Genomic DNA, 21,152 nt, shown 5'->3' with positions numbered 1-21,152 from the left:
GTTTTCCATCTTTCTATTTTCAACCTTTCTGTGTCCTGGGCGCCTGGGTGGCTCAGTTGGTTAAGTGACTGCCTCCATTTCAGGGCATGATTGTGGAGTCCCAGGATCAAGTCCCACATCGGGCTCCCTTTGCTTCTCCAGCCGACCTCAACCTTTCTGTGTCCTTATTACTTAAGGTTTGTTTTGTGGAAGCAGCACATATTTGGGATTTGTTTTTTAACCAGACTGACATTTTTGTCTTTTGATTACAACATTGAGACCATTTTACATTTGATGTGATTACTGGTCTTTATGGGTATAAATTTCTCATCTTTTTAAAATTTATTCTACATTTTTTTTAAAAATTGTTATTGTTTCCCCCCACTTGATGTTTTTCACTAGTTTTGGGGAAACTCTTGGACACTATCTCTTTAAACACTACCTCTGCCCCATTCTCTTTCTTCTCCTAAGACCTTTTGTGTCAGATGATTCTTATGCTCTTTTCTGCATTTTCCATCCTTTTTTCTCTAATTGCTTCATTTTCATATTTCCTACTGATCCATCTCCCAGTCCCAGTCTTCTCTTTGCTGTTTAAGCTGATTTTCTTATTCCTTTTTTTTAAAAAGATTTTATTTATTTATTTGACAGAGAGAGAGAGAGATCACCAATAGGCAGAGAGGCAGTTGCGGGGTGGGAAGCGGGCTCCCCGCTGAGCAGAGAGCCCCATGTGGGGCTCAATCCCAGGACTCTGAGACCATGACCCGAGCCGAAGGCAGAGGCTTAACCCACTGAGCCACCCAGGTGCCCCTGATTTTCTAATTCTTAATTTCAGTTCCAGGATCTCATTTTGCTTATTTCTTATCTGTGTTATCTGAAATTCTTCATTTTTTTCTTTTTTTTTTTTTTCCTTGTACATCTATAAGTTTCTGGTCACTTTTAGTATGTAGGTGCTAAGTGTATTTCTCTTTTTTGTTTACTCTCTTAGTTTTTTTGTTCTCTCTCTTAGTTTTTTTGTTCTCATCCTTTGGTTCTCTCAGTATACCTGCTTATTCGATGCCAGAATCAAATATGGAGGCTGTGGATGATGTTTTCCCTCTCAAGGATTTTTCTTCAGGCAATTAGCCATATAGATAGATCACTTTGGCCTTTTCAGGCATTTGACATATTTTGAGGCTGCTTTTCAGACTTGACTTTTGCTGGGCTATTTCTTGGCTTCCTATAGGGCAATGGTTTTTTAAGCGTTTTGGTCTCAGGTCACCTGTTCATGTTCTTAAAACTGGGGGATCCTAAAGAGCTTGTGTTAGTGTTCTAGCTATTGCTACACTGTCAGTATCTCTTGGTATTAAAAATTAAGTCCAAGATGGGCGCCTGGGTGGCTCAGTGGGTTAAGCCTCTGCCTTCAGCTCAGGTCATGATCTCAGGGTCCTGGGATCGAGTGCCGCATCGGGCTCTCTGCTCATCAGGGAGCCTGCTTCCCTCTCTCTCTCTCTGCCTGCCTCTCTGCCTACTTGTGATCTCTCTCTGTCAAATAAACAAATAAAATCTTTAAAAAAAAAAAAATTAAGTCCAAGATGGGGAGCCTGGGTGGCTCAGTCGGTGGAGCATCTGACTCTTGACCTCACCTCAGATCTTGATCTCCGGATCGTGAGTTCAAGCCCTGTGTTGGGCGCCACGCTGGATGTGGAACCTACTTAAAAAAAAAAAGCCAAAAAATTTTAAAAATACATGTTTTAAAATAACAAGCCCATTACATGTTAACATAAAATTTTTTTAAGATTTTATTTATTTGACAGAGATCACAAGTAGGCAGAGAGGCAGTCAGAGAGGGAGAGGAGGAAGCAGGCTCCCTGCAGAGCAGAGAGCCCGATGCAGGGCTTGATCCCAGGACCCTGGGATTATGACCTGAGCCGAAGGCAGAGGCTTTAACCCACTGAGCCACCCAAGTGCCCCCATAAATAGTATTTTTTAAAAAGATTTTATTTATTTGACAGAGGGAGAGAGAGAACAAGCAGGGGGAGTGGCAGGCAGAGGGAGAGGGAGAAGCAGGCTCCCCACAGAGTAGTGGGAGCCCAACGTAGGACTCAATCCCAGGGCCCTGGGATCATGACCTGAGCCAAAGGCAGTCGCTTAACTGACTGAGCCACCCAGGTGCCCAACATACATAGTATCTTTAAGTAAAAAACGGATTTTCCAAAACTTTTCAGTGAGAACAATTGGCTTTTTTTAAAGATTTTTTTTTTAAGATTTTATTTATTTGACAGATTGAGAGAGATCACAAGTAGGCAGAACAGCAGGCAGAGGGAGACAGAGGAGCAGGCTTCCCTCTGAGCAGGGAGCCTGATGTGAGTCTCCATCCCAGGACCCTGGGATCATGACCTGAGCCAAAGGCAGCTACTTAACCAACTGAGCCACCCGGGTGTCTCTTTTAAGATTTTTATTTATTTGACAGAGATAGACAGAGATAGCAAGAGAGAGCATGAGCGGGGAGGGGAGGGAGAATTAGGTCCCCCACTGAGCAGGGAGCCCAATGTGGGGCTCGATCCAAGAACCGAAGGATCATGACCTGGGCCGAAGGCCGATGCTTAACCAGCTGAGCCACCCAGGAGCCCCACAGTTGGCATTTTTAATTTGCAAATCTCTTTAATGTCTGGCTTAATAGAAGACAGTTGGAGTCTACTTCTGTGTTCAGTTGGTGAATGAACCAAAGAAAAAGGCAGAAAACATCTTAGTATTATCACGAAAAATAGTTTTGACCTTGCAAGTGCTCTGGAAGGGACCACATTTGGGGAACTGCTGCTTTAGGGCCCGGTGGTCAGTGGTCTCAGTGCAAGCCTGGTGGCTGCTTCACGAGGCTCCTCGTCCAGCACTCGTGTACGGCTGAACCTCCCCTTGGGTCTATCAGCGTCTTCCGAGTGGCTCCCGCGTGAGTTCTCCGCCTCAGCCCCCGGCCCGTGCGGCTGGGGAATTGGCCCACACCGCGGAGTGGGATCCCGTGCAGAACGCCCACCTCCTGTTTCTGCATTTCCCTTTTGTTCGTTTCTTGAGCCCTGGAATTCTAGCTGCCTTGGTGACCCTGAGCCCCCGTTTTGCTGTCCCCATCCCGGGAGGCCGCCAGAAGGTCCTGCCCCAAGGGGAAAGGCACAGGCGGAAAAGCGTGTCTCCAGGATCTTGGCTCCCAGAGCGGCGGCCGCCACTGTTGCTCTTCCTGACTCGCAAACTAGGCTCCCCCGACAGTATTTTATTCAGCTGCTGTAGTTGCTCACAGGAGCATCCGTCTGCCCTAAAGCCTCCAGCTTGGCGGGTGTGGACGGCAGCACAGTTCCCCCGTTTGCTTATTAACTTAGTCCGTCTTGAGACCCTCCCCACCAGTTCACGAACAACCTCCCCCTTCTTGCTCAGTCTCTTGACGGACGGGACGTTGGTGGCGTCATTAGGCAGTTTCCAGAGCGCGTCTAGTTGTGTGTGTGCAAGCTTGGACACATCCACACACACGTGTAGGTCAGACTCCCAGAAGGGGAGCTGCCAAGTCTCTAGTGCACGTGAATGGTTATTTTGAGGGCTGTTGCCTCATTGTCCTCTGTGGTGGCGAGACACTTCGTCCCCCCTGCCCCCAGCATGTCCGAGAATGGTTTTAGCCGAACGGCCTCAAAGCCGTGGCCAGACAGGGAGAAGGGGCAGAGCTCTCCCCTTCCCAGCTGGCCTCTGTGCCTGAAGCCAAGTCACACTGTGGTCTCTCCCAGGACACATTTGACATCCGGATCCTGATGGCCAAGTCTGTCAAGTACACAGTGAACTTCTTAGAAGCCAAAGAAGGAGATTTGCACAGGTACTGGCACCCATGCCCCGCTGCTAAGCCTGGCTCCTGCTAGGGTCCAGGACCGGCACAGAATCCCTCAGGCCTTCTCTGCCCCAGGGCGGGCCGGCAGGGGCCCCGGGACACTGCACCCAGCCACCCCTGTTCTCTCCTGGCCGTCCCTGTTCGGCTTCCCCAGCAATCACTGCACTTTGCCTTCCAGGATAGAAATCCCATTCAAATTCCACATGCTGCATTCCGGGCTAGTTCACGGCCTGGCTTTCTGGTTTGATGTCGCCTTCATCGGCTCCATGTGAGTGCAAAGAGCGCAGGGCGTGCTACGTGCGCCGCCCTGGCCCAGTCCCAGCGACTTCCCTGCAGTTGTGATCCCCAGGGTGGGCTCGGGGCTAGGACAGGACAGGACAGGACTGCTCTAGGCTCCCTGTTCCTGCAAAAGCAATGAGAGCTCCCCTCTGAGCCAGAGACTGTTGTTGGTGGGGGGCGTCTGTCTTGTTCTCAGTAACTGTCCTTCATGGGGCCTGGTCTCCGTCTCTCGGCAGAGGTCAGGGTGAGTGGGCCCGTCCTAGCTGTGGTGTGTGCGTGCACATGGACGTGTGTGCATAGGCGTGTGCCTGGGATGCTGCGCCAGCCAGCGTCTCAGCTCTAGGGCCCCAGGGGACCCATCGGAGACACCCGGGGAGAGCTCGAGGCGCACAGGGTGGAGGCTGCAGCCTGGTCCCGCATGTGCCTGTCCTTGCTTGGCAGAATGACAGTATGGCTGTCCACGGCCCCGACGGAGCCCCTGACCCACTGGTACCAGGTCCGCTGCCTGTTCCAGTCACCACTGTTCGCCAAGGCCGGGGACACGCTCTCAGGGACATGTCTGCTTATTGCCAACAAGAGGTGGGAGCTGCCGCCCGGGGCTGGGGCAGGCAGGGGTCTGTCTCCCCAGCCCGCTCATGGCCGTCCTGCCCTGTCCTCTCTGCAGACAGAGCTATGACATCAGTATTGTGGCCCAGGTAGACCAGACGGGCTCCAAATCCAGTAACCTCCTGGATCTGAAAAATCCCTTCTTCAGGTAGGATGGGCCCGGAGCCTACACAGGGGGGGCCCGCCCTGCGCTGCGGCCTCTCAGCCCTGCGCGCTGGTCTGTCTGTGCTGCAGATACACAGGCACGACGCCCTCGCCCCCGCCCGGCTCCCACTACACGTCCCCCTCGGAGAACATGTGGAACACGGGCAGCACCTACAACCTCAGCAGCGGGATGGCCGTGGCTGGTGAGTGGCCGGTGGGGGCGGGGCGGGGCGCTCCTGTGGCGGGACACGGCCTCCCCACCCCTGACCTCGCCCGCTCTGCACACAGGGATGCCGACCGCCTACGACCTGAGCAGTGTCATAGCCGGCGGCTCCAGCGTGGGCCACAACAACCTGATTCCTTTAGGTGAGTGTCCCCTGGGGCCTGGGGGCGGCGGGGTGGGCGGCCACAGTTCTCTAGGGCCTGGGCTCTCTGCGCCACGGTCGCCGTCACTCCCTTCTCTTCCTGGGGCTCCCGGCAGAGGCCCCGCGTTCCGTTCTTCTCTGCCTCGCTCTGCAGCCGCCGCGCCCACCCTCCCCACACCCTAGTGACGAGCGCGTGGGCCGGGCCGGGGGCGGTGACGCCGTCTCCCTTCCTTCCTCCCTCCCTCTCGCTGCGCAGCCAACACGGGGATTGTCAATCACACCCACTCCCGGATGGGCTCCATAATGAGCACGGGGATTGTCCAAGGTAATGGTGGGCGGCGGGAGCGGGGCCCCGCGGGTGTGAGTGTGCGGACCCCGGGCCGCCCGCCTGCCCTCTCGCCTGCTCTCTGTTTCTGTCTGACTCTGCCGCGGGTCTGGGCGGGCGGGGGGGGGGGGGGGGGGGGGCGGGCCCCCCCCCCCCCCCCCCCCCCCCCCCCCCCCCGGCCCCCCGCCGCCCAGGGCAGCAGCGGCGGCGGCTCCAGCGCCCACTACGCGGTCAACAGCCAGTTCACCATGGGCGGCCCCGCCATCTCCATGGCCTCCCCCATGTCCATCCCGACCAACACCATGCACTACGGGAGCTAGGCCCCTCCGGCGTGGAACAGACTGACAGCACCAGGAAACCAAATGAACACCCTGCCCACCCCCTCCCCGCCTGGGCGGCTCTCACCCCCACACGGGGGAAGCCCCAGCACCCGGCCCCAGCCCTCTGCTCTGGGAACTCGGACACTTTTCTACACGTCGCCGCCGCCGTCCCCTTTCCACCGCCCACCCACATCTTGGCCCTGAGCGTGTGTCGCTGCCATATTTTACACAAGATCATGTCGTGGGAGCCCTGTTTCCCCCTCCTGCCCTCCACCCTGACCTGGGTTTGACATCTGTAACAGGCGTGTCCGGGGCTAACAGCTGCAGGCCCGGTGTGGGGGGGGCGCGCGGGGAGCAGCTGCCACCCCACCCGGTCCCCTGGCGCCTGCCCCCCCCTTGCCTGTGTCCAGTGGGAAGGCGGTCCTGACTGGGCGGGGCCTCCCCTTCAACTACCAGGCCTTGGTCACAATGGGCGTGACATGCTGCTTTTTTTAATTTTATTTTTTTACGAGAAGAACCAGTGTCAATCCACAGACCCTCTGAGAAACCAGGCCGGCCGGGCCGAGCCAGCAGCCCCTCTCCCCCCACTCAGAGGTTCAGTGGTGAGGGGCAGCCCTGCCGAGTCTTCGGGACAGGGGTGGGGCCAGGCCTCTGGAGACCCGAGGCCCCCCCTCCCACCAAAGGGTTCACCTCACACTTGAATGTACAACCCACCCCGGCTGTCGGGAAGGCCCTCCGTCCTCGGCCCCTGCCTCTTGCTGCTGTCCTGTCCCTGAGCCCCTGCAGGTCCCCTCCCCCACCCCTGCCAAGAGTTAGAACAGGTGGTCCCATGGGCCCCGGGCCTGGAGGGAAGGGTCACTGTCAGCCGCTTGGGGCCGACATGGGAAACCTCAAGAATCGATCGTGGAAGGCAACCTTTTCCCTCGTAGCTCACATTAGGCCTGTTTACTTCCCTCGATATTTGTAGACGCTCCAGTCCCTATTACTATGATGGCATTCTGGTCCCTCCCCAGCCGGGAAGGGGCCTTGCAGGGACCTCTGCCCCCCTGCCCCAACAAAACAAATAAACAAGGAAATGTATGTGTCAGCACAGGCAGTTTTCTTCTACTTCTGCTCCCCCGTTGCTGACCCCCCCCCCCCCGAACACGGCCGTGGTGGAGCTCAGGCTCGGCCCTGGGACCCGCTCCCTGGGCACCCAGGAAGGGCAGGCACAGTTGAGGCCGGGGTGGCCCTGTCTGCTCTCCCATGTGTCCCATCAAGGAAAGCAGAAGATCTGGCGGGGAGCCCGGGGGCACTAGCCCCCCCCCGGAAGCTCTCTGCTTAGCTGCCCTTTTCCCACCTTTCTACAAATTCTCGGAATCACCTTTGCATAGAAAATAAAAGTGTTTGCTTTGTAAGAAAAGTCTGGAAAGCAGCAGAGTGATCTCAAGGTGTCAGGGGAGACTTCGGTCATCATCTGAGGGGCAGGGCGGGCAGTGGTGTCCCCTCATGCTGGGCCTGAAAGAGAGACGCCTGGGAGCGGAGCTGTGACTCCTGGCCTCGGGGAGGAAGGGCGGGAGAAGCCCCCAGGGGCCGCGGGAAACCGGCCTCACCTTTGGGCTGGGCATTCCTAGGTGGTGTGGGCTCTAGCTGTAGGCGGCGGCGGGAGGTCTGGGGACAGAGATGCAGCCTGCGTTGGGGGGGCTGGGTGCGCCAGAGGCAGCGGCTGGAAGAAGTAAAACTGTGCCAAAGCCCTTGGGGTCAGTGTTGGGGGACAGTCGGTGACACCCCCCCCCCAGCCCAAGGCCCAGCCCTGATCGCCTGTACCTTACAGCCCACGGCCAGGAGGGCGTGGAGCAGCACGACAGTCGAGAGCAGCACCGCAGCCACCAACCTGGTGTCCTCTCGGACGACAGGCCAGAGAGTGAACACCAGGCTAGCGGCTGACAGGGCCAGGGCCAGCCCCCCGAAGAGCCACTGCAGCCATGGCACAGGGATGAGCCACAGGATCTGGGGGTGACATGGGCAGCTGGTTGCCAGGCCTTCCACCAGGCACCTGTCGCCGCCGCCCCCCCCCCCCGCAGCCTGGGGCCGCACTTACCACGGTGGGGATGAAGACAAAGAGGGAGTAGCCGTAGACGCACACGGTTTCCAGGAAGGTGTAAGGCCCCATGCGCTCGCGGACCCCCTTCCGCCACCGTAGGAAGGCCCACAGCGCCAGCGGCACCAGCCAAACGTAGCAGTAGATGGTGACGCCGGCCACGGTCACTGGGGGGTGGGGATAAGGCAGGCCGTCACCCTTGGGGCTCCGCGGCACTCCCAGCTCAGGCAGGACCGGGGCCTCGCCCACTTCACTTACCCTTGTGGAACTGGGGGCTGTAATGGATAGAGGGGTCTCTCCTCTGGGCCAGCACCAGGGTCAGGTTGCCAGTGATGGCCAAGACGAAAGCCAGCGTGGCGCAGATCCAGAAGGGGCCTGCGGGTCGGGTATGGTGAGGAACCCAGGACTCCCGGGACAGGTGACTTGTCCCATCTCAACTGTGCCGGGACCCAAGCCTCTTTCTAAGGTCCGAGCTACCTCCACCCTGACCTGACTCCCCCCGACATCACCGGTGATGACGACCTGGGGTGGCTGAAGCCGGTGCTGGCTCTCAGTCCCTCAGCTTCCCTGACTTGTCGATAGCTTTTGCTGTATGTAGCTGATCTCCCTCTTCTGGAAACACTCCCCATGTGCTTTCTAGGACTTCATGCTCCTGGCTTCTGCCACATCACTCCCCTGGCAATTCCTCAACATCTGTAAGTCCCTGGCCCCTTTAATAATGGGGACCTTCAGGACACAGTCCTTACCCCTCCTCTCCGTGTTCACCCCCTGCACGATCCTGCCCAGCCTCCGGCCCTTATGTCACATCGAGCCTAATGTCTCCCAAATATCTCAAGTCCGGTCTGTGCCCTGAACCACAGGCTTATAGTCAACATTTCCATGGGCACGTCTAGGCCTCTCCAGTTCCAGCCTCCCACCCCTGTGCTCTCCCCTCCAACCTGCCCAGCCTTTCCAGTCAGTCAAAGACAGGTCCATCCTTCGGGTAGTCCCGACGAAAACCCCAGAGCCATCCTCGCCTCTCTCTCCTCCCACCCCCCTCTGGCATGTCAGGACATCCTGTCGGCTCCAACTTTGAGATCTAGTCCACAGTCTAACCACTGTTCTCCACCTGGGCTGGGTCCCACCATCCCACACATGGAAAATGGCAGTCACTGCTCCCGCCCCGCGCCCCCCGCCCCCATGGCCGGAGGAAGCCTCAGAGCCCTTAACTGAGATTCCTTCTCAAGGAAACCTGTACGGCAAGCGCAGTCTCCTCCTGTCACCTCTGTGACCTCATGCAGCTCACTATGCCAAGGACAATACTGCCCCACCACTGGACCCGTGTCCCCTTCTGGAATGTTCTTCCCCTAAATCTCCTCAGCACCATCCCTTAACACCAACAAGGCCTCATCCTTCTCTCATCTTTCTCACAGGGGTCTTCCCTGTCCAACCCATGCGAAACGGCAACTCACACGCTCTGAACTGCTTGCTCTTCTGAGCCCTGCTGCCCTTGGAAGCCTTGTACATAACCGTCTCCCCAGACAGAACGTGTGCCCCTTGCTCTCTGGGCGTGCCCCCTGCTTGCTTCTCAGCTGGAATCCATGGGCCGGCACCCGGTCCACGTGTGCCGAGTGAGTTCTCCAGCTGAATGCACACCACCACTCACCATACAGGTCCGGCCCATTCCGCAGATGGTGCCGCACAAAGTTGTGGCCAGGCCGGGGCAGCAGCGAGCCTCGGATTCGGTCCAGGACCTGGAGACAAGGTGGGGCTCAGAGTGGAAGCCTTGCACGGGGCCCTTTAGCCCCCACAGAGGAGAGGGCCGAGCTCCTGCCCTGCCCTCAGAGGCTCCCTCCTTGCTGACCTCCCATCTCCCCTGCCTGCAAGGACTCAGATGTTCCCGCTGGATTCTTGACGGGCTGGAGCCGTTCCCCCTGCCGGTCTCAACATCCCAGTGTGCTGCCAACTGAAGGAATCTTCTGGGCCAGTCATCTTTCCCTTTGCTTCCCCTTCCCTTGGCTTGGCTGCCCTGAACAGCCTGTCATGCTGTGACGTGTCTGGACTGTGAGGTAGGGGACAGTCAAGTCCTTGGTCTCCTTCTGCCTACATCTCTCTCCACTATGTCCCCTGTTCCGCGCCCCAAGTTTATTATTTCCCTTCCTGGCCTGGGGACTCTGACCCACCGTCCTTGCACCATGTCTGCTACTTCCACTCATTCCTCTCCTGCTCTAAACCCGTTGATGGCTTCCCAGCACCCTCAGGATAAAACCCAAACTCCTTGACACAGCATACGAGGCCTCTGTGCTCTAGGCTTCCGCCTACGTGTCCCCCACTTCACACTCTCCAACCAGACCAAGTGACAGCGGGCTCCTGTGACACTTCATGCCTTCTCTCACCTCCGGTCCTCTGTATCTGCTGTTCCCTGTGCCTGTAACACGTGCTTTCCTTCAGTCTGCCCAGCTGAGGCTTCCTTCTCCTTTCCCTCTCAGCACACTGCTCACCTCCTCCAGGAGGCCCTTCTCTAACCTGCCTGAGCACATGCATCTGTGTTCCCCACAAGCCCCGGTCACACCATAATCAGTTAATCCAGCCAGCCTGGGGGGGGAACTCGTTGTTCTCCCACCTGCGCATCCCCAGCACTCCCGTGTCCAGGAAGGGCTCAGTGATGGTGGCTCAAGCCCCATGTGACTGCAAGCCCCATCCCACCAGCTTCCCGGGCCTGACCTGGGATGTGTCCACGTCAAAGAAACTCTGATAGTAGCCAAACGTCCAGAATCCGGGCTGCTGCTTCTCCTCCTGCAGGAGCTGAACGGCATGGGCTTTCAGTAGCCGCCCGTACAGTCTGGGCAGAGGCTGGGGGCAAGGCGGGAGGCAGGCAGGGCCCTGCAGGGACTCACCGCAGTCCTGTCACTCTCCTCCACTTCCTCCTCAGCTCCATAACTGCCACCCGAGTCCACTGCCACGGCCACGTGCCCCTGTGGGGTCAGCTGATTGCTTCCACTGGTGGTGGCCGCATCTGGGGTCTCGGCCAGCAGATCAGAAGCTTCCTCGAACTCTACCAAGAAGGAATATGGGATACAGGCGTGTTTTGGGAGTCAAGACAATTTGGTTTGGTCCATGGCTCATCTGGGGGCCAAGACTCCAACTGGGGCCAGCGAAGGGCCCTGATTCCTAAATTATGAGCATCTGGAAGGCGTGTTCCCCCACTCCTAGCCCGGGCCTGCGATTAAGGCTGGTTCTGGGATGGGGTCAACTCTGGGACAGAGGCTCTGCCGGGAGTGGGGTTCGAGGCCGGGATGGGCATCTTGCCTGGGTCGGGGTTAGGGCTCACAGCTGACGGGGAATCATGCTGGCGGTCAGCTGGAACCTGGGTGGGAGGTTCCGGCCGGGTCGCCGCCGCACTCACCGTGGAAGGCCAGCTCGTCGGCCGCTGCCATGGTCGCTCAGGGGCGTCACCGCATCCCGCTCTGAGGACAGAGGCCAATGACACCCGCCCCCAACCCTATTCGGTGCCCCCCGGGGCCTCTCTCTCAGCCCCGAGCCCAGCTTGGCCGCTAAGTCACGGAGCCGGAGGGTGAAACTCGCCGTCCCCGCCCCACAGGTGCACCCCGCCCTCCTCACCTGACGCTGCCTCAGTCGGCGTGGCCCAAGCTCTCTGCGCCTGCGCGGCCCGCCTCCACGCCACAGCCGACCCCGCTCAGCCCGGACAGCAACATCCGGCACCGGTCCCTTTTCTATCCTCTTCCGATGGGAAACCACTTCCGGCATTGCTCAGGCTTGCGCAGGAGGCCCCCGGGCCTTTTTCTTCGCACTCACGGTGTTTCTCTTCGGAAAAGGGACGCCAAGCCGGAAGAGAATGGCGACGGCCGCTCTGAAGAGGTTTTGGTCCCGAAACCGAGAAGAGTCTGGTGGCCCAGCGGCCGCGAAGCCAGGCGTGTGGACGCGGTTGGGTGAGTAGCGGCGGGAGGCGGCGGGGGGGTGGCCACAGCGGCCTGCTCTCACCTGTTTGTTCTGCTTCTCTCTCCTCAGGCTCCTGGGCCCGCGTGCTGCTCCGGGACTACGCCGAGGCCTGCCGGGACGCGGCGGCGGCGGCGCGGGCTCGGCCCTGGCGGGCGGCCGTGTATACGGGGCTGCTGGGCGGCGCGGCGGCCTGCTGTGCGCTGGCGCCGAGCGAGGCGGCCTTCGAGGAGGCGCTGCTGGATGCGTCGGGGACCCTTCTGCTGCTGGCCCCAGCCACGCGCAACCGCGCTTCCGAGGACTACGTGCAGCGACTGCTGTGGCTGCGGGGTCGCGGCCGCCTCCGCCACGTGAACCTGGGCCTCTGCGCGATGGTGTACGAGGCGCCCGTGGACGCCGAGGCCAGCCTCTACCAGGCCCGCTGCCGCTACCTGCAGCCCCGCTGGACCGACTTCCCGGACCGAATCCTGGACTTGGGCTTCGTGGGCCGCTGGTGGGTGCTGGCCGCCCGGATGCGCGACTGCGACATCAACGACGAGGAGTTCCAGCACCTGCCGGCTCATCTGCGCGTCGTCGGGCCGCATCAGCTGCATTCCGAGACCAACGAGCGGCTTTTTGACGAGAAGTACAAGCCTGTCGTGCTCACCGACGATCAGGTGGACCAGGCGCTGTGGGAGGAGCAGGTCTTGCAGAAGGAGAAGAAAGACAAACTCGCCCTGAGTCAGGCCGACTCCCTGGTGCGGTCGCAGGTCCCCAGATGAGACCCAGGCCTGGGTGCAGACCGGGCCCAAGCTGTGGCGGACCGCCTGCCGCGGATGGTGCAGTGGGTGCGAGCGAGCCTCAGATGCAGAGTGACTTAAATAAAGTATGTGCAGAATATTTTTTCCTTGGGTTTTCACAGCCTTTTTGGCCACTCTCCTCTCGTTCCTGTTAGCCGAAGCTAATTCAGAGTTAGCTTGGTTTAGGTCTCCGTCTGGGCTGGTTTAGGAGTTGGGGGAGAGCAAAGCGATAAGACCATGTGATGTTTATCATTGTCGAGTTATTTGTGAGTCTACATGAGCCTTCCTCACTGAGCCTCACAGTTTCTCGACCAAGGCTAATCCCATTTGTCAGGTGACTCCCAAGGCGTCCTACGACCATTCTGATTTTCATTTTAAATTTGGAGTTGAAAAGCTTATCCTCATTTTCATGAGTAGTAGTTTTAATCATTCTGAAATAAAGCTAAGAAACAGTTTCTGGGGGGCACCTGGGTGGCCAGTCCAGCGTCTGCCTTCCGCTGTGGTCATAATCTCAGGGTCCGGGGATCAAGCCCTGAGTGGAACTCTGCTCAGCAGGGAGTCTGCTTCTCTCTCTCACTCCCTCTCTGCTTTCCCTTTCTCTCTCTAAAAAAACAGTTTCAGGGGCGCCTGGGTGGCTCAATGGGTTAAATCCTCTGCCTTCAGCTCTGGTCATGATCCCAGGGTCCTGGGATCGAGCCCTGTGTCGGGTTCTCTGCTCGGCGGGGAGCCTGCTTCCTCCTCTTTCTTTCTCTCTCTGCCTGCCTCTCTGCCTGCTTGTGATTTCTGTCTGTCAAATTAAAAAACAAAACAAAACAAAACAAAAAAACACAGTTTCGGAGGAAAGAGGAAAAATAGCACAAAGACATTCTTTGTACCCTTCACCCAGCTTACCCCAAATGGTAACGTTTTACAATAAACCGTACCAAACCAGGGGACTGTCAGTGGTACAGATTTTACAGGGAATCTTTTTGTAAAAACAACCTTTTCCCTCACATACAACAGTGATGTTGAAGTGATTTGGGAGGGAAAAACATTTTCTGATCTGGAATTAGCTATAGAATCACAGATTCTCTTTATATTTCAATAACCCTGGAAACCCAGAATCCTGTGGGATGGAATAGGCTAGTGTACAAAGCTAGTACTTAGGTTGTGATAACTCTACTTTAAAAACAGAGGAATGAGGGTACCTCTGTTTCCTAGGTGGCCTGTGGCTAGTTAATAAAACCGGGACATGAAAGGTTGCCTGGCTGGCTCAGTTGGAAGAGCACGTGACTCTTGATCTTGGGGTCATGAGTTCAAGCCCCATGTTGGGCATAGAGCTTACAAAAAACAAACCCCCAAACACCAAAAAAATCAAAGCAACCCCATGAAACAATCATCTTTGTTGTGGTGTTTGAGTTCATGCGTTTTGCTGTTCAGTTTTGGTATTTAGACCTTCGGTTCATATTATGGGTATGCTGGACACAGCGTTTTTTTTTTTTTTTTAATTTATTTATTTATTCTTAGATTTTTATTTATTCGACAGAGATCACTAGTAGGCAGAGAGGCAGGCGGGGTTGGGGGGAGGGATGCAGGGTCCCTGCCGAGCAGAGAGCCTGACTCGGGGCTCGATCCCAGGACCCTAGGATCATGACCAAGCCAAAGGCAGAGGCTTTAACCCACTGAGCCACCCAGGCGCCCCCAGTGGATTTTCTACCCTTATTTTTGGGACAGGTGCATCTTGCGAGTCAAACTCTATGTTGTATAGGGGAAAAGTGATGTTCAAAAAGTTGGTTTTTCCAAAGCTGTGGCACAACCATGATTCAAGCTCTAACTCCCAACCCTGCGGCCTTACTGCTCAAACTCAGGGTCCTGTATTTGATCCTAACAGCCTCCTACCAGACATTACTAAATGCTGCTCTCATTAGCCGTACGTAAAACTTGAATACAGTGAGTTAGTGAATATGAAAAAGAAATTAACGAAAACATATGGCAGATACTAAATTATAATCTTACAGTGTTACCTACCAAAGGCCTAAATCCCGATGTCTCTGTTCAACGGAGATACTGACCAACCTCAGGGAAAGGTTGAAGACACACGCATCGAGCGAGTCCTGTTCCTCACTGTGATCAGAAGTACTGAAAGAGCCGCATGGCCTCACCCCTTGAGCTGGTTATCAAATCCACTTGTGACATTCAGCCAGGGTGGGTCCCATGCAGACCCCCTGTAGGTGTGAAGCTGAAAGGAGCAATTGGCAACCAAGTAGACAACTCCGTGTTCCCAGGAATTTAGGGGCTTAGTGTAGGCCTAAAGTCTGTGTGTCTTTGTCTTTGGTTGGAAGGTCAGCCTTTCCCAGAGGAGTCCTCCATATTTTTGCCGCCTCTCTCCAGTACCTTTTGCCTCCTGAGTTGTAAAGCCCGTGGACTGGAATTGTTAGATCAGACAAGGGGACTGGGTGTTGGGGTATACACAGGCTCCCAAAGGGTGGGTCCAGGTGTCTGTTCATTGGTGAGCTCCCAACACCCTATAGCGCTTAGTCCAGTGTGGGCCCCAGCAAATGCTGAAAGAGTTAAAGGAGATGACGCATGTGTCCAGTGTGGGTAGGAGCTCGTGTGATCCTGCTGGGGAGAGGGAAGCATTGCAGGACTGGCTCCCAGCCCAGAAGAGATCCCACCCCGCCCCAAATCTACCAGTATCAGAAACAGCAAAGCGGACGAACTATCTCTTTCCATACGGAGTGTAGGGTCTGGGAAGAAGTGGGACTTAAAAGTACGGTTTGAGGGGCGCCTGGGTGGCTCAGTGGGTTAAAGCCTCTGCCTTCGGCTCGGGTCATGATCTCAGGGTTCTGGGATCGAGCCCCACGTCGGGCTCTCTGCTGAGCGGGGAGCCTGTTTCCTCCTCTCTCTCTCTGCCTGCCTTTCTGCCTGCTTGTGATTTCTCTCTCTATGTGTCAGAAAAATAAAATCTTTAAAAAAAAAAAAAAAAAGTACGGTTTGAATCCCAGCTTTCACAGGAGCTTTGTGATTGACCTGGGCCAGAACAATTAGATAAGAAAAAAAGTCAAACAAATTGGAAAGGAGGATTAGTAAAGTTGAAGGATACAAAATACACAAAAATGTTGCATTACACAAACTAATAAATTGAGAAAGCAATCTCATTTACAATTGCATCAAAAACACCACTTAGGAATAATTTTAACCAAGGAGCTGAAAGACCTGTATGCTAAAAACTACAAGACATTGATAAAAAAAAATTGAAGACACATAAATGCAGATACTTAGTGCTCATGGATGGGAAGAATATTGTTAAAATGTCCATACTACCCCCAAACAATCTACAATTCTACCAAAATTCCAATGGCACTTCACAGAAATAGAAAAAAAAAGTCTTAAAAAAATTTTTTTAAAGATTTTATTTATTTGACAGACGGAAATCACAAGCAGGCAGAGAAGTAGGCAGAGAGAGAGAGGAGGAAGCAGGCTCCCTGCTGAGCAGAGAGCCCAATGCAGGGCTTGATCCCAGGACCCTGGGATCATGACCTGAGCTGAAGGCAGAGGATTTATTTAACCCACTGAGCCACCCAGGCGCCCCAAGTCTTAAAATTTGTAGGAAACCACAGAAGCCCTTATATAGTCAAGGCAGTCTCAAGAAAGAACAAAGCTGAGGCGTCACGCTTCCTGAGAAAGTATATTACAAGGTGCAGTATTCAAAACGGTATGGTATCAGCACCTAACAGACACACAGATCAATGAAACAGAATAGAGAGGCCAGAAATAAACCCATGCACAAATGGCCAATTAATTTACAACAAAGGAGCCAAGAACATACAATGGGTAGAGGACAGTCTCTTCAATAAATGGTGTTGGGGGCGCCTGGTGGCTCAATTGGTTAAGCAACTGCTATGGGCTCAGGTCATGATCCCGGAGTCCCAGGATCGAGTCCTGCGTTGGGCTCCCAGCTCCATGGGGAGCCTGCTTCTCCCGCTGACCTTCTCCCCTCTCATGCTCTCTCCCACTGTCTCTCTCTCAAATAAATAAATACATCACTTTAAATAATAAACATAAATAAAGTGTTGGGAAAACTGGACAGCCACATTCAAAAGAATGCAACAGGGAAAAAGATGCAACTGGGCAACTATCCTACACCATACACAAGAAATAGCTCAAAACGGGTTAAAGAATGCAAGACCTGAAACCATAAAACTCCTAGAGGAAAACAAGCAGTAAGCTCCTTAACATCGGTCTTGGTGATGAGTTTTTGGATTTGGCACCAAGGACCACAGGCAACAAAAGCAAAAATAAATAAGTAGAATGACAGCGAACTAAATAGCTTCTTCACAGCAAAGGAAACCATCAACAAAATGAAAAGGCAACCTGCCAAATGGGAGAAAATACTTCTAAATCAAAAATCTGATAAGCAGATAATATCCAAAATGTATGAAGAACTCATATAATTCGATTGCAAAACTCAAGCTGATTTAACAAAGGGGGGGGAGGACCTGAATATGCATTTTTCCAAATAAGACATACAGATGGCCAACAGGTACATGAAAAGATACTCAAATCACTAACCATAAGGGAAACGCAAATAAAACCACAATGAGGTATCACCTCATGACATGAGAATAGCTAGTATCAAAAAGACCAGGGATGCCTGGGTGGCTCAGTTGGTTAAGCAGCTGCCTTTGGCTCAGGTCATGATCCCAGCATCCTGGGATCTAGTCCCACATCGGGCTCCTTGTTCTGTGGGCAGCCTGCTTCTCCCTCTGCCTCTGCCTGCCACTCTGTCTGCCTGTGCTCGCTCTCTCTCTCTCTGACAAATAAATAAATAAAATCTTAAAAAAAAAAAACAAAAAACAGAAACAACAAGTGTTGGCCAAGACATGGAGAACAGGATACTCTCATGCACTGTTGGGATTGAAAATTAGTGCAGCCTCTGTGGAAAAAAGTATGGAGGGTCCTCAAAAAATTAAAAATAGAACTAATATATGATCCAGGAATGCCTGGGTGGCCTAGTCAGTTAAGCCTCTGACTCTTGATTTTGGCTCAGATCATGATCTCAGGGTCCTGGGATGGGAGCCCTGTGATCCTGGGGCCCCGCTCAGCAGCGAGTCTTCTTGTCTCCTGCTCCCTCTGTGGCCCCCTGCTCAAGCTCTCTTTCTCTCTCTCTGAAATAAATAAATCTTAAAAAAAAAAAAAATGGCACCTGGGTGTCTCAGTTGGTTGGGCAACTGCCTTTGGCTCAGGTCACGGTCCCAGAGTCAAGGGATCAAGTCCCGCATCGGGCTCCCAGCTCCACAGGGAGCCTGCTTCTCCCTCTAACCTTCTCCCCTCTCATGCTCTCTCTCACTCTCTCTCAAATAAATACATAAAATCTTAAAAAAAAAAAAAAAAAAGAACTGTATGATCTAGCAATTCTGCTCCTGGATATTTATCTGAATAAAAACACTAACTCAAAAAGATATGTGCACCCCCATGTTCACTGCAGCATTAGTTACGAGAGCCAAGATGTGGAAACATCAGTGGATGAATGGATAAAGAAAATGTAGTATATATATACGATAAATTTTATTACTGAGCCGTAAAAAAGAAGGAAATCTTGCCATTTGTGACAACGTGGATGGTCCTTGAGGGCATTATGCTCTGTGAAGTAAGTGAAACAAAGACAAATGCTAAATGATCTCATTTATATGTGGAATCTAAAAAAAGCCAGAACAACAAAGGAAAGAACAAAACAGGAGCTCACGAATACAGAGAAGAGATTGGTGATTGCCAGAGGATGGGGGCGGGGCAGGCAAAATGGGTGTAGAGTCAAAGGTACAAACATCGAGTCATAAAATGAGTACGTCACAGGGATGTCATAATTAGCAGGTGACCACAGTTAATAATATTGTGTATTTTTTTAAAAAGTAGGGCTTGGGGGCACCTGGATGGCTCGGTTGAGCGTCTGCCTTTGGCTCAGGTTATGATCGCAGGGTCCTGGGATGAGCTCCATGTTGGGCTCTCTGACAAGTGGGGAGGCTGCTTCTGCTTCCCCTTCTCCCTCTGTGATAACTCTTGCTCTGTCTCAAATAAATAAATAAAATCTTAAAGAAAAAGTAGGGTTTGAATCTCGCCTTTCACACTTGTGACCAACCAAGGACAGGTGGAGTGACTTCAGACCTCGAGTTCCTTATCTATAAATGGGAACGATTCTCCCCAGGGTTGTTAGAGAAATAAAAAACCACGAGGAAGCACTTGGTACCGAGCATGGACGTGCATTCCATGGCGTGTCACACGGGTAAGAGCCTGGCTCTGAAGCCATGCCCCAGCCTTCCGAGTTAGCCCAGGGGCCGCAGCTCCCCAGCCTTGCCCGGAGCCCAGCCCGCAGGGATAGAGCTGGTCCGGGGCCGCCCATGCGGAATGCTCAGTAAACGGAGGACCGACAGTGCCCGGAACTTGTCTCTCAGCCCAAAGACACTTGAATACAATATGAACATTTTCCAGCTCTCCCTTTTTCTTAAAATTTACTCTTAATGAGTTTTAATCATTCCAGATTTCCCAGCTGACCTCGGAGGAGGCTGTTGTAATCAGAGCGACCAGCAGAGGGCACCAGAGATTTGGCTCCGAGGCGGGCTCCCCGGCGGTACCCCGGTGGGAATGGCTGGCCACCGCTTGCTTTTGTTCTGAGAAGCAGTGGGCGAGGCAGTGCGGTCAGCACATCCCTTCTTTAGAGCACACACCGCTCTTTAGAGATGGTGGGTAGATCGTGGCCAAAGTCGGGGCTGCCGGGAGGGACCACATCCATCCCTCGCACCTGCACCTACCTTGTTAGCAGGAGGCCTGGTCCTCTCCCCTGAGACTTCACGGAGGGTGAGGGATGGCCAGGGCCCCCTGGATTGCCTTGGGAGCCTGTCCAGTTCCCTAGTTTTCTGGGAATTGTACTGAGGCCTCCAATGCCATAGGACCTGGTATGGCAAGCGGCAATCGAGGTGCCTATGCCTGGCCTAGGCTTTAAGGAGGAACTCTGTGTCCAGGTCCAGCAAGCGCGGGGTCTGCCCCGGAGAGGGAGGTGCCTCCTTAAATCCTGTGCTCCAGGGGCCTCCCCACTTCAGTGCAGGCCCCGGCAGCAAGCACAGCTGCAATCACCTGAGTGTGATCGGTGGGCTTTTCCAGACGCGCCCCACCCAGGGGGTCTTAGAGTGATGCTCAGGGCCGGCAGGGGGGAGGGCACGAACAAGCACCTGACTTCTGAAAAACTCTCGGCCAGTCACCCTCCTTCCAAGTTTGGTCACATGGGAGGTACCTGTTTGGGAGACAACTGAGAGGAGAGGCAGCACCGAAAGGACATTAAGGTTTGGGAACAGCCAATAAAGCCGTAAAACTCTTTTGCCTGAAAGATTCCAAACACGGAAGTATGTTTGAACTTCCACACATATTCATCGCCCAACCCAACAGTTAAGATTTTGTCACTTCTTTTTTAAGATTTTATTTATTTATTTATTTTTATTTATTTATTTAAAGATTTTATTTATTTATTTAACAGACAGAGGTCACGAGTAGGCAGAGAGGCAGGCGCAGAGAGAGGGGGAAGCAGGCTCCCCGCTGAGCAGAGAGCCCGATGCGGGGCTCGATCCCAGGACCCTGGCATCATGACCTGAGCCGAAGGCAGAGGCATTAACCCACTGAACCACCCAGGCACCCCGATTTTATTTATTTATTTTAGATAGTGAGCACGAGCAAGGGAAGCAGGGAGAGGGGCAGGCAGAGGGAGAAGCAGGCTCCCCGCTGAGCAGGGAGCCCCATGTGGGGCTTGATCCCAGGACCCAGGGATCATGACCTGAGCCAGAGGCAGATGCTTAAGCGACTGAGCCACCCAGGCAGCCCAAGGTTTTGCCACATTTGTGTTAGCTGTTCCTTCTTCATTTTTTCTTGGCTGGAATATTTTAAAGCGAATCCCAGACATCACATTAACTCACCCCTGTAATCACATATGCATTTTTCACAGTGGCAACGTGACTGTCACGCCGAACAAAATCCATAGTAATTATCTGGAATCATTTGAAGCCAGTCCGCGATTGCCTTTCTCAGTCTCAACAGGTCTCCTTAAATTTGGATCTGCTTCAATCTAGAACCGAACACAGTCCGCACATTGCATGTGGTTGTTTTAACGCCCTTTTCATCTAGAGAGGTCTCCCTGCCCCTGTACCTTGGACCTGTTGCAGAAATGGGTTTAGTCGTCTTGAGCTGGAGCCCACATCGGGATCTGTCAGCTGGTTGTGCCCTTCAACCATTCCTTTGCCCCAGCGGTTCTCGCAAATCACCTCTCAACTCAGGGTGCATGTTGGGTCCACCTGGGGGACCCATCTAGGCCAGGGAAGTCACTGTCCTGGGCTGGGTCCCAGGCAACCACAGTTTGTAAATCTCCCCAGGTGATGCCAGATGCCCCCCTTCTAAGGATTTCTGCTCCAGGTCGGAATCAATGAGGTCACTAGGGGCCTCCAAATGCAGCCCGATGCTTTTGTCTATCCACCTTATTCAGA

The 21,152-nt window shown here is 54.2% G+C and overlaps 3 protein-coding genes and 1 non-coding gene across 10 annotated transcripts in view; 3 read left to right on the top strand and 1 right to left on the bottom strand.

The window, feature by feature from the left end:
* LOC111162382 (coactivator associated arginine methyltransferase 1) overlaps window positions 1–6,943 on the top strand; it is a 41,498-nt gene extending 34,555 nt beyond the window's left edge. The window contains exons 9-16 of the mRNA XM_022526762.1: window positions 3,720–3,805; window positions 3,996–4,085; window positions 4,538–4,675; window positions 4,761–4,850; window positions 4,937–5,049; window positions 5,135–5,212; window positions 5,468–5,546; window positions 5,724–6,943. Of these exons, the coding sequence (XP_022382470.1) occupies window positions 3,720–3,805; window positions 3,996–4,085; window positions 4,538–4,675; window positions 4,761–4,850; window positions 4,937–5,049; window positions 5,135–5,212; window positions 5,468–5,546; window positions 5,724–5,856 (807 nt within the window). The 3' untranslated portion in view covers window positions 5,857–6,943. The remainder of the gene's footprint in view (window positions 1–3,719; window positions 3,806–3,995; window positions 4,086–4,537; window positions 4,676–4,760; window positions 4,851–4,936; window positions 5,050–5,134; window positions 5,213–5,467; window positions 5,547–5,723) is intronic.
* LOC111162384 (Yip1 domain family member 2) lies at window positions 1,649–11,618 on the bottom strand. 7 transcript variants are annotated; one of them, XM_022526766.1, is made up of 10 exons: window positions 11,537–11,618; window positions 11,322–11,382; window positions 10,813–10,970; window positions 10,640–10,720; window positions 9,582–9,669; window positions 8,195–8,311; window positions 7,937–8,103; window positions 7,663–7,845; window positions 7,449–7,576; window positions 1,649–1,666 (listed from the first exon to the last, which is right to left on the bottom strand). In XM_022526766.1, exons 2-9 carry the CDS (start codon window positions 11,350–11,352, stop codon window positions 7,466–7,468), a joined length of 936 nt encoding a protein of 311 aa, XP_022382474.1. In that variant the 5' UTR covers window positions 11,353–11,382; window positions 11,537–11,618; the 3' UTR covers window positions 1,649–1,666; window positions 7,449–7,465. The 7 variants fall into 7 exon arrangements, with proteins under 7 accessions (XP_022382474.1, XP_022382471.1, XP_022382473.1 ...); XM_022526763.1 differs by lacking the exon at window positions 1,649–1,666 and adding an exon at window positions 7,248–7,368; XM_022526765.1 differs by lacking the exon at window positions 1,649–1,666 and adding an exon at window positions 7,248–7,353.
* Window positions 11,619–11,695: 77 nt separating this feature from the next.
* On the top strand, window positions 11,696–12,754 carry LOC111162386 (translocase of inner mitochondrial membrane 29). The gene is made up of 2 exons (XM_022526771.1): window positions 11,696–11,865; window positions 11,945–12,754. The coding sequence occupies exons 1-2, from the start codon at window positions 11,772–11,774 to the stop codon at window positions 12,631–12,633; spliced, it is 783 nt and encodes a 260-aa protein (XP_022382479.1). The 5' UTR covers window positions 11,696–11,771; the 3' UTR covers window positions 12,634–12,754.
* A 1,138-nt stretch (window positions 12,755–13,892) lies between these two features.
* TRNAK-CUU lies at window positions 13,893–13,965 on the top strand. Its single transcript has one exon. It is a non-coding gene; the product is annotated as a tRNA-Lys (tRNA).
* Window positions 13,966–21,152: the final 7,187 nt, after the last annotated feature.

The sequence above is a fragment of the Enhydra lutris genome, unplaced genomic scaffold (assembly GCF_002288905.1).
Source record: "Enhydra lutris kenyoni isolate GAN:26980312 unplaced genomic scaffold, ASM228890v2 scaffoldscaffold92, whole genome shotgun sequence".
NCBI lineage: Eukaryota > Metazoa > Chordata > Mammalia > Carnivora > Mustelidae > Enhydra > Enhydra lutris.
This window is presented reverse-complemented; position numbering and strand designations above follow the sequence as displayed.